The 12859-nt window shown below is 36.3% G+C and overlaps 1 protein-coding gene across 1 annotated transcript in view; it reads right to left on the bottom strand.

The window, feature by feature from the left end:
- Rnf169 (ring finger protein 169) overlaps positions 1–12859 on the bottom strand; it is an 87203-nt gene that overhangs the window by 20857 nt on the left and 53487 nt on the right. Inside the window, exons 3-4 of the mRNA XM_087211931.1 lie at positions 6615–6761; positions 1779–1897 (exon numbers count right to left, since the gene is read on the bottom strand). Coding sequence (XP_087068057.1) covers positions 1779–1897; positions 6615–6761 — 266 coding nt within the window. The remainder of the gene's footprint in view (positions 1–1778; positions 1898–6614; positions 6762–12859) is intronic.

Below are 12859 nucleotides of genomic sequence, written 5' to 3'. Positions count from 1 at the left end.
CATGGCAGGGGGTATCACAATCCCCAACTTGAAACTATACTACAAAGCTACTGTGATAAAAAACAGCATGATACTGGCAAAAGAAACAGAGCTGAGGATCAGTGGAACAGATTAGAAGATGAAGCGACAACTCCAGACACACTCAGCCACCTCATCTTCGACGAAGTAGCCAAACACCCTCACTGGAGGAAAGATAGCCTCTTTAACAAATGGTGCTGGAAAAATTGGGTTTCAACTTGCCAAATGTTAAAACTAGACCTATATCTCTCACCATGCACTAAATTGAAATCAAAATGGATTAAAGATCTAAATATTAAAACAGAAACAGTAAACTGGCTGGAAGATAAGTTAGGTAAATTTAACTCTTGAAGACATTGGGGTAGGAAAAGATTTTATGAACAAAACCTCAGTTGCCCATGAACTAGCACAATCAACAAGTGGGTTCTCTTCTTATTAAAAAGCTTCTGCACTGCAAGAGAAACCACCAATAGTGTGAAGTGACAACCCACAATGTGGGAAAAATTTTCACCTGCTGTCCCTCAGACAAAGGTCTACTATCTCGAATCTATAAAGAACTTCAAAAAAATCAGACCTCCCAAATTTAAAGACCCAATCCAAAAATGGGTAACTGAAATGAACAGACATTTCTCAAAGAAGTAGAAATAGCGAATAAACATATGAAAAAATGTTCAACATCACTGGTCATTCGAGAGATACAAATGAAAACAATGCTGAGATTCCACCTCACTCCAGAAAGAAGGGCTGCTATCATGAAATCAACCAATAACAAATGCTGGTGGGGCTGTGGGGAAAGAGGAACCTTGCTCCACTGCTGGTAGGAATGTAGACTGGTGCGACCACTGTGGAAATCAGTACGGAGATACCTCAAAGAACTAGAATTAGAAGTCCCATTTGACCTAGCTATTCCCTTGCTGAGTATCTTCCCCAAAGAATTAAAAGAATCATATCACAGTGATACATGTGCACCCATGTTCATAGTGGTAGTTTGTAATAGCTAAAACTTGGAAACAGCACAATTGCTCATCAACTGGAGACTGGATAAAGAAAATGTGGGGTTTTTAAAAAATAAAATGGAGTACTACTCAGCCATAAAGAACAAGAAAACTAGAGACATTTATAGCTAAATGGATGCACATTGAGGCGATACTCTCAAGTGCCATAAATAGGACAGACATGTGTAAAAACCGAATAGTTTCTCGGGTGTGAAAAACTGAAAGTTTAAATAAGGACTCAAAGGTATAATAATGTGAAATGGGAAGAAAAGGGGCAAAGGGGAAGGGAAATAGGAGGGATTGTGGAAAGGAAAGAAGAGAATGGAATTTATATGAGAAAATGAAAAAAATGGAAACAAAGTCTATATAAGTAGGGAGGGATGGAGGGGTTGAAGGGAGGGCAGGGGAATGGGGAAAAAATAAGAACCAAGAGAGATTACGTAAAGGTGCAGATTCGCAATGATGAGTGTCATTATATTGTATACCTAAAATATACCAATAAAATTAATTTTTAAAAAAAGAAAAGAAAAATTAGCACAATTCTACTCACCCTTCCAATGCCAGAAATGGATAAATATGATTTTCTTTTAAAAATTTAGGTCAGCTTTTCTATCTAATTCATATTTGAAAACCTACTTCCCACTTCTTTATACCTCTTCCACCTCCCTCAAAGTAGCTACAATAAATACCTTTGATCCTCCAGTCCCTTTTGTTTCACACCAACAAATGAAAGAAGCCTGACTGAATTCAGTGTTAATTTCTTACCCTGCCAGGAAAGCTATGGAGTAGGAGTTGTTCTTGGAAACAAACGCTGAGCGATGTGGCTGCATCATCTGGCCTCGAGAAGGTTCTTCATTCTCTGAGTCTGAGAGACGTGCAAGACACTGGGAGGGAAATAAAGGAGACAAGATTGTCTATTTGGGGTTCCTATGGAATTTACCCTAGCTATTATAGGTTCAAATCTCTAAGTCACTTTTCTTGAGTTCCAATCTAAGTTTCCAAATGCCTCCTACAGATCCCAATATTAAATGTAACTCAGATTCAAAATATCCAAAGTCAAACTCACTACTTCTCTTCTCTAAGCTCCACTACCAACCCTCTAGAAACCTCAATCTCATCTATGAATGTTATTTCCCTTGCTTCTAGGTCATAAAAACATTTGTATACAGATTTTGGGTATTCTAATACTTCTAAATATTTACTTCATTTACTCTTTTTATCAGTCCCATTAAAACAGAGATTATCACTATGTCTTTCACTTTTGTCAAACAAACTCTGAGTACTTTATTTGGCTAGGACTATAGAGTTAATAAGTGGCTAAAACTGGTCCTTAAATTCAGAGCATCAATCTTCAAACTATTTCCATGCTATTTCCACTCCACTCCGCTCCTAAAATGTCTCTCAGATTTAACTCTTCTCATTTTTATTCCTTAGCAGTGCCTTACCTGAGATCCTTATTACTTTCTCTTTCAACTACTGCAATAATATATTTACTGGTCTCGTTTTCTCCCGAATTTTTTCCCCTCAAATACTTTATCCTCTTTCTGCCAAGAATGACTTTCCCAACACAGAGAGAGAATCCTCTTGCTCTCATGCTTAACTGTTGGTGACTCCAAGATCAAACCTGAACACCTTAGCCTGATATAATAACCTTCACAAACTAGACCCAACCTTCTTTTGTGGCTTTTCTCCCACCAGTTCCTACACACAGAACTTGAGCTCCAGTACAAGCAAACTACTTTTTATTCTCTACATGCACTATAGTCTTTCAAAACCTCTATTCTTTTGAACATGCTATTCCCTTTGCCTAAAATTCCCTATCCGCATTCTCTGCCTATAACCTACACATTAGCTTTTCAGTCATCTTAAAGGTCGTTTTCTCTGTAAAGGCTTCCAAATTCTCCTACAGCTATTTTTTTCTATCTTCTTTACAATTTCTATCTACTTTGGCCTCTATCTATAATCAACTCAGTACCAAGCAAAAGACTATTCAAATCTCAGCTGTCTTATTTAACTATCGGTGTCACTGGAGTTTAGCCACTTTATCTTCCTGAGCCTCAGGTTCCTCGTCCATAAAGTAAGGATCACTCTACTATAAAGTTCCTCATAAGCCAGTAAAAGCACCTAGGTACTTTAGCTAACAATACTCAACAAAAAAGATAGATTTTACTTTTGTTAATTTAAATACTATTACTCTATTAAGAAAACAAACTTTTACCAAGTTCCTTTTAATTGTTGAAACATTACCTTCCATCTTTCATCTTGGATAAAAATAAACCTATAGCACTATGGATTCTTAAAATGGACAAAGCATGCGTAAATGGGATCCCTGCAGTGGCATCTGAAAGAACTACTGTACCTAAAAAAAATTTAAGGACTAACACCCAGAGTAGGCAATCAGCGAGGAAATTAGTTTAATGTTCTCATGTACTACTGGAAAGCATATAATTACGTGCAAACCTTCTGGGGGGACAATCGAGTAATAAAAACATTTAAAAGAATACTTCCAGCCAGGTAGATGGCACATACCTGTAATCCCAGCACTGTGGAAGGCTGAGTGAGGATCAAAAGTTTGAGCCCAGCCTAGGCAACTTAGTGAGATCAAAATAAATGAGATCAAAATCAAATATTAAAAATAAAGGAAAGGGCTCTGGGGGTATAGCTCAGTGCAAAGGCCCTAGGTTCAATCTCTAGCATGGGGGACTAGGGGGTGGGAGACATCCCTTTGACATGGTCATTCGACTTAGTAATTTATTCCTAAGGAATTAAGGAGGCAGTTATAGTTTATCACAGGTGTTTAAGATAGTAAAAATATCAACAGATTAATTAGATAAGTAAATTCTTTTTTTTTTTTTTTTGGTACCGGGGATTGAACTCGGGTCCTTGAGCTTGAGCAGCAGGTGACGAAACCACTGAGCTAAATCCCCGGCCCCAGGTAAATAAATTCTATAGTCAAGAATGCTAGAGGACCAATAAATAATGATGTGGATTCTTTATTTACAGGGAAAGACATCCACAACTTACAGTTAATTAAAAACAGGTTATAAAATAGTATTTGTGTACTTCTTTTTTTTTGGTACCGGGGATCACTCGGGACCTTATGCTTTCGAGGCAGGCGCCAGAACCACTGAGCTAAATCCCTGGCCCTTATAAAATAGTATGTACCATAGGGCCAGGGATTTAGCTCAGTGGTGCCGCTGTCTGCCTCGCAAGCGCAAGGTCCCAATTCTGATCCCCAGTACCAAAAAAAAAAAAAAAAAAAAAAAAGGATGTACCCTACGTTGTATTTTCTGGAAAGAAAAACAACACATAGTGAGTGTGTATATATAATGCACTTAGAAAAGAGGTCTGGAAAGATATTTACCAAAATGTTTATATGGGTGACTTCTAGGTTGTAGGATAAATAATTTTTCACTTTTGGATTACAATCTTTAGTATTATTGTAATAGCTATACTGAGTTGTTTTCCAACAACTCACACTATTATTGGATTAACTGCAAAATAACAAATTGCAATAAATACTGTACCCATCTTATTTCTATTCTGAAAAAAAGAACTGATGACAGTCTCTGCTCCTAGAATAATTATACTAAACTTCTAGAATAATTTTCTCCCTCCATTAAAGTTTAATTTCACAAGAAGGTATAAAAATGTGATGTGTGGGCTGGGGATTTAGCTCAGTGGTTCCGTCGCTTGCCTAGCAAGCGCAAGGACCCGAGTTCGATCCCTGGTACCAAAAAAAAAAAAAAAACAAAAAAAACAAAATAAAACAAAAAAATGTGATGTGCAAGGTACTACAGTAGATTTTTAAAGGGTTAAGATACATTTCAACAAACTTACAATCTCATAAACACAAACTCAATAATAAATCATAATGTAGGGCCAGGGATTTAGCTCAGTGGTTTCGCCGCCTGCTGCACAAGCACAAGGACCCGAGTTCAATCCCCAGTACCAAAAAAAACCCCTCAAAACAAAATAAATCATAATGTAAAGCAGAATGAAGTATGTTCCATGACAGTTACAAAGTGTGGGGGAGAAGAAGGGAGAGTGGATGACAGGAGTAGAGAAACAAGTGAGGAATACCTACAGGTTGTATGAAGTGGACAGCTTTTGAACTAGACACAGAGAGATGAATAACCTTTCAATGGCAAGCTGTTGAAAATGCCCACTGAAAAGGAAAAACACAAAGTATGGGATTTTAGGAAAGCAAACAGCTCTACTCCCTAGAATTCTGGGATATAAGCAAGGATGGAAAGATAAGCTAGAATGAGGAAGGTTCTGAATGTTGCAATGAAGAGTTCTCATTTGATTCCAAGGGAACTGTGGAATCCCTGCGGTGTTAAGGGAAGGAGAGCAAAATATTAGCCCAATTCTAATCATGGTACTCCCTATCCAAAAAAGAACCCTTCCAGTTGGCTTTGCACTGGGGCCACTGGGGTCTCAATCTGAATGCAGCTGTGCCTAAACTAAATGAAATTATTTGCTCAACACCAAAAAACAAAACAAAACACTCTTAAGACATATTGAAAGCAAAATTAAGACCATTTAAAGTACTCAAAAGTACAAAAACAAGCCAGGCATGGAGGCACATGCCTATAATCTCACCACTCTGGGAGACTAAGGCAGAAGGATTGCAAGTTTGAACCCAGCCTGGGAAACATAGCAACTCAGTGAGGCTGTCTCAAAAAATAAAATAAAGGGCCAGGGATTTAGCTCAGTGGTTTCGCCACCTGCTGCGCAAGCACAAGGACCCAAGTTCGATCCCCGGTACCAAAAATAAATAAATAAAATAAAATAAATTAAAATAAAATAAAATGAAATGAAAAGGCTGAAGATGTAGCCCAGTAAAAAAGCCCTGGGTTTAATCCTAGTAACCCTCCACCCCCCTGCACAAATAAAAGAGACCATAACCTGAAATATAACAACCCTGAATCAAAATATTTTAAAAGACATGACTCTGAAGATATGTCAGTTCATACAGCAAGCAATAAATGTCCAATCCATTATCATTTACTAAATAAATAAAACTCAATTGTAATTATCCATCCATTTGAGATAATTAGTGGATCTTCCAAAGGTGCTTTCTTATATAATTTAAATATACAAATTACAACCTTTGCCAATAATTTATTTGATAAGTAATGAAAATATTTGGCCAAGATTAGATTGAATTAAAATAGTAGTCTAATTAGATTAAGTTAGATGAAACTTTAGATTAAGCACTGTTCTGTGTAGGGCATTATAAAGGCAAGGAAAATAAAAGCTTTAAGGATATCTAGTTAAGGATTCAAGATGTATATAAGTCAAATGTCAAAGATTGGTATGTAAGTCAACATTACAATATACATAGAGTACACATAGTATACCACACTAGGTTTTCCTCTTCCTTACCTTTAGCCCCCACTGTTCCCATAATCTTTCCACAAGTCTCAAACTCTCATTCAAAAATGACTTTCTCCAGCTCCCATCTGAATGCTAAGTTCTTCACCACTCAGGTTGAATAGTTACTGGTCTCATAGTTCACCAACTCTCAGATCCATATCGCCTGGACTAATTGTTGATTTCTGAGGCAGATGTCCATCAAAAAAGTTATCTACTTACATGTTCCAGATTTGATTTTAGAACTAATGGCTCATCTCTTTTTTTCTGTTCATCCACTTTCTTCTTCCCTGTTTCTGTATCTTCTGGTAACAACTTATAGATTAGATCTTCAGAGGTTTTCTCCTCTTGTAACTTTTCTTCTCTCAGCTAAAATATATAAATAACACAAAGAAAATAGAATGTTAAGCAATTCTAAACTTAAAAAACTATTTTACCCTGTAGTCTAGAACAAACATTACATGGCAGTCTTAAGACTGTTTTTCTTATTCAATTTAAGAATCTGCTTTTAGTTGGCTCTTACCAAACATATATTTCATGGCTTAAAAGTTAACTGCTCTGCATTCTTTAAAAAAAAGGCTTATTAACACAGACCAAAAACAGCTAAGCCTAAAAACTCTCCTTATTCCCACAAGCCAAATGCAACTGCACTGGACCAGGAGAGAGTAGAAATGGCCAAAAGTACCAGAGAAACTGGATTAAGTCTCATGGCCAGCAACAAAAAGACAGCACAGTTTCAATGTCTGAAGACAATTTTGATTGTCCCAACTGGGGGAGTCAGGTGTTTGTGCTACCAGCATTTAGTGCATAGAGGCTAGGGATTGCTGTTAAACATCCAAGATGCATAAGATAGTCCCTCGGCATGCATGTATATGTGTTTGCATGTGTATGTATGTGTGTGTGTGTGTGTGTATATATATATATATATTACATATATAGCATATATATGCTATTTTGAAAAAACAATAATAAATTTTATGGGTTTTTGGGTATTTAATAGTGTTTACATACTGTGTTCTAGAATCTAGAATGTAATGTTTTGTCTCCTTTTTCTCTTTTTTGACAGTCTTGCTGTGTAGCCCAAGCTGGCTTCAAACTTGTGATCCTCCTGCCATATAGGTACTCCTAATAATTTTATTGCCACTAGCTAAGTTTTGACAGTAGACTTGGATTGCTAGCAAAACCGCCTCTTAATTGCAGTGGTGAATCACAGCTCAAAGACAGTCACCTTAAGAAAATGAACAATTAACAAAAGTGAAAAATTAGTATACCCATTTAGTTATGCTAGTATTTTCTCTATATAGGTGTCATATTATGATATATATTTTTTTGGTTTTTGTCCATGCTTTCTGACTCATAACCTCCATAGCTCTTGCTATTTTTCTAAGTAACTAGGATAAAATGGGACATTTTAGGCCTTCGAAGACACAACTCCCTCTCTGACTTTTTGTCCTCCTTTTTACCTGCTCCTTTTTTTCTCGAAGGCAGGCCATACATAGAAACTAGAATTTCTCTTCGCAAGTCAGGGCATAGAAACTAAAAATATAACCTACATCTTCTCATCTCCCTGTTCACCTTTTCTGTCTTGGAGCTGACCATAAAGAAATTTTAGAAGGGGTCCTGCATCACACCCAGAAGAAAAGAATGTTGCACAGAGAAGCAAGAAAGTCTTAAACAGACAACCTCTGTTGGGTTTCCTGACTTAGTCCAACAGCATTATCCTTTTTGTCCAGTCATATTTGTACAAGGTTGTCCAAGCTTCAAGTATGTACCATAAAAATACAGCAGGACTGGTTTTGGAGATAGCTTCTAGATAGCTGAACACATGGTAACTCCTGGAGGGTGGTGTGTCTAGAGAAGGTATGAAAGCTCTGTACTGCTTCCCATATGACTTGCTATGACTTATGGATCTCTTCATTGTATCTTTTGTGATATATTTTTTATAATAAGTTAGGGAACATAAGTGTTTCACTGAGTTCTGTGAAGCACTTAAGCAAACAAATCAAACTTGATGAGTGTTATGACTTGTATCTAGATGTCCCCCCAAATCCTCAGGCACTCATAGGTGGGCCTTTCAAGCTGGCTGGACCTGGGGCCTGATGCTGGGATTAAAAGTGCCTCACTCTGGGTATGGGTGGCACTGCCGAAGGGCAAGCAGCCTGGATGAAATATAAAGGAAGGCTTGCTTGCTGCTGTGCTGCCTCCTGCCTACTCTGTTTGTCCTCTGTGATGCCCCTCTGCCATGAGAGAAATTAAGTCTGGGTCAGGTTTTTTCCCACTATATACTCAGAATTGGGTTTTGTAGAAGGTGGGGGGGGGGGGTTGGTTCTTTTCAGTAATTATTTATAAAAATTTGGAAAATTAGTCTCTAGGAGAGTGATTTTATACTCAAGGGTCAAAAAGTAGCATTATAAATGTGAATTTAAAAAAGCAATAGTTGCTAGGTGTTTTGCCACAGGCTTATAATCCCAGCACTTTGAGAGGCTGAGGGAGGAGGATTGCAGGTTCAGGTCCAGCCTGGACAAATGTGAGACTCTGTCTCAAAATTAAAAATTGGAAAAAAACAAAACAAAACTGCAGATGTAGCTCAGTGCAAAGGCCTGACTCAATCCCAGTATCTCACACACACAGAGACACACATAAACACACACACACACACACACACACAGAAGAAAGGAAGGGAGGGAGGGAGGCAGGAAAGGAGGGAGGAAAGGAGGGAGGCAGGGAAAGAAAGATCAATAGCTGCTACTTAATGAATTCTTCTGTGTTCCCAGGCAACAGGTTTATAAAGCTTATCTTAACAAGGTAGGAAGAGCAGATGTTTTTAACTTTAATCGCTGCTCCTCAAAAACATTCTATTGCAGTGAGGTAGGTGTTCCTTAGCCCATGATTGACAGGAAGGCTTATCTTGTACTTCTCTTTAGTCTTTCAGATTGGCAGCTAAACATTTGAGTTATATAGTACTTGGTTCAGTTAACATGTAAACTTGGATGCCTACAGTGAATTTTATATGCTTTCCTACATAATGTATGTAGTAATCTGAAAAACCGGTATCAAAGTAATTTTATATACCTTATTTATTACATAAGGGAGAAAAGTTAATGTTATTTTGGCTTAAATATTTTAGATAAGCTGAATTCTAAATCTAACATTTAAATTGAAAGATGTTCTATAATTTAAAGTGAAGAACATAGTATCATAAGTATGATTTCTTTAAAATTTTATCAGAATCATAAGAGCAAATTAGCTGCTTTGGTACTATTTCTATGATCAAGTAAAAGTCATGGCTTTACCCTTGTATGCAAGAGGTCATTTGCTATCATTCCAGGATGCTGTGAAATGGAAGCTGAGAGTAGTCCTAATGTACCTAAAATACACTCTTTTTGTGGACAGCATCAACCATATTCATCAACTATTCCCTATAGAAATAACCATTAGTGCCAAATGAGTCTCAGAACCAAAAAGAACCAAAGCAGTAGTTGCTCTAGATAGGAAAGTACATTCCAATGTACTGAAGCTAGTTTGACTAACAAGTTCATTATGTTTTGAAATAATGGTTCTGTAGCAGTGGACTATGCTGCTTTTTATCTGTTTGTATTATATTCCTTTTATAACACCCATATGAATTTAAAATATTTTAAAATGTGAACAAAAATGCATTAAACCTAATTATTGAGATGTGATACTTAATGGGTATGTTCTTATGGAGTACTATCTATGCATATGATGTTATATTTCCTGAAAATATATTGAAAATTAATGTAAAGTTTACCAGTACTATCTTTGTGAAGCCTCTTAGTTATCTAGATCCCAGTTTGAGCCCAAGAATAACTCAAAAGCAAGTAAAATGTACATAACTTAAAATTCATCAAGTATCTTCAAATACCTTATAAGAGAAATCTGGTATAATTTGTCAGGGGAAAGATCAACGAAACATCATGAGGCTTTATGAACCTACATTTCTCACAAATCATTCAGTAATAGACCATTTTACTAATTGAGATATGAAAGTGAGAAATTATGGATGCATGATCTTCTAGTCTTTAAAGTGTCATTGGGCTATAAAATGTAATAAAGAAAAATATGTATAAATTATTTTTTATTAGAGTTACCCTAGTAGGTGTGAAATGGCATCTCATTGTGGCTTTGATGTGCATTTCTCTAATGACTGATGATATTGAGCATCTTTTCATGTGTTTGTTTGCCTCCCATAAATTTCTTAGGTGTTACATATGTTCAAATCTTTTGCCTGTTTTAAAAACTGAATTATTAATTTTTTTGTTGTTGAATTTTGATAGATCTCTATATATTCTTGATACAAGTCCTTTATCAGTTGTATTCTTTGCAAATGTTTTTCTCTGTCTTCTTTAAGGATCTTGATCTGGCCCAGGGATCCACCTCTCTAACTCCCAAACAAGAGCCACAGTCGGAGTAGTGGCCCATAAATCTGCTCTTGGGGAAATTCCCAACTCAGAGGCAGGTACAGAAACACTTCAAACTGTCCAAAGTGAACCTTTGGCGGTGGACAAACTCATCTATATGGGTTGCATCTCATGGAGACAATTATAAGAGAGTAAATTACAGGAAAAGACATGTGCAGTTAACATATGGAACATGACTCAGCATGAGCTGTCAAACGCCAAAAATAGCTTTCTTGGAAAGCCTTGGACCCTTGATCAGAAATAAAAGACCCCTCTTCCTTATCCTTTGCGCTGCTGTGGGTCTTTTCAACAGCCTACTCTGCAGAATGTACTTCTTTTCTGCTTTCACTAAATGTACACTTTCACTGCCTTTTGAGTCTTGTCCAATTCTTTGTTTATGACACCAAGAACCTGGAAAAAAGCCCCACATGACCCTCCATCCAGTAACAGAAGGACATTCACTTACGACAAGTAAAAAGAGTTCTAAGTCACTGATCATGAACGGCAAAAACAGACCTTCACTACCCAAAGTTCATGAAGTTGGGAATTATGTGTGCTTCATACCACTAACTCTTCAGCTTCCAACTATGATTTTTTGACAGTCTTCCATTTTTATTCAAACAGCAGCAATAGAGGTGGCTCCTTTGTGCTAGATTTTTCAGAATTCTAGTTAAAGAATAATAATGATTAATACTTATATATGAATTTCTACATGCCAGCATTATCTCATAATAAACTTATAAGCTAGATATTGTAGGGTACATTTTATAGATCAAGAAACTGAGACATGGAAAAATTAAGTAGTTTGCCTAAATTCACATACTAGCAAATGCAGAGGTAGGATCTGAACTCAGGCAGTTGGCCTTTAATTACTACAATACTGCCTCTCAAGTTTTAGTAAATGCCTGTATTTTTTTAAAATCTGAGATAAACAAAGTTGACTCACAAACAGCAAATAAGACCTCAAACTCTAATTTGAACCCAGAAAAATATAACCAAGTTCCCAATTTCAGAGCAATCAACATTGAAAGCAGATTTATGAAGTTTTATACAAATTTGGCCAGAGAATATTAAACATCAGTTTATGTAATATTTTTATACATTTTTGTATCTTTTGTGACTCCTGAAAGGCCTTGGCTTTATGGAGAATACTAATGTAGTGATAAATTACAATGCTATTTTCTGTAGTTTTATATATCTATTAAAATCTGACATGGATCTTTATTTGATACAGAAAATTTCATATGATGTGCTAAAAAGAGTTATAAAAATAGCATGCATAACATGATATTAAATCTATATTTTTAAGCCTTAAGCTTAAATTTATGATAAACATTTAAATATTGCAATCAGGTAGCCAGAATACTAGGGATTTTTCCCTACTTTCTTTAACCTTTTTTATAACCTGATCTCTTTTTGTTATTTTCTCTGAAAAGTACATTACTTGATAAAGCTGTTTCTCTTCATCTGGGCAGTTGTCAGTACCAAAAGGAAGACAACAATCATGTCTCACGTTCTTAGAGTTTGAGCATCCTATAGTTAACTGTCCTTCCCTGATGTAGTCAAAATTAAAATTTAATCTTCTGAGAGTTTTCTTTTCTCTTTGGCACTGTATATTTTACTTGTTTTTAAAGATACACTATGAGATTTTTTATTTTTTGGTTCCGGGGATCAAACTCGGGACCTTGAGCTTTCAAGGCAGGCGGCAAAACCACTGAGCTAAATCTCTGACCCTACTATGAGATTCTGTAACTCTTTTTTGGTTCTACAAAGAAGCATCCCAGCACGTGGCAAAAGTGGGTGTTTCTTCAAAAATTACTTATTTTAGAAGAAGAAAAAAATAGCAAGTAGTGTACTGGAAAGAACCCCTGAAATCTTAAAATTCATCTACTTTATTATGAGCAAGCTGTACATCCTTACATAAATCATTTCTCATAAAAGCAGCTTTAAAACTAGATGATCAATTCAGTAAGTATTTTGTGAACACCCAAATGCAACATACTCGGTTAGACATGGTAGAGGTAAAGACACTAAAACAAATAGATC

The sequence above is a fragment of the Heterocephalus glaber genome, unplaced genomic scaffold, assembly GCF_053883595.1.
Source record: "Heterocephalus glaber isolate CG9 unplaced genomic scaffold, H.glaber_assembly_v1.0 deba00001428, whole genome shotgun sequence".
Classification (NCBI taxonomy): domain Eukaryota; kingdom Metazoa; phylum Chordata; class Mammalia; order Rodentia; family Bathyergidae; genus Heterocephalus; species Heterocephalus glaber.
This window is presented reverse-complemented; position numbering and strand designations above follow the sequence as displayed.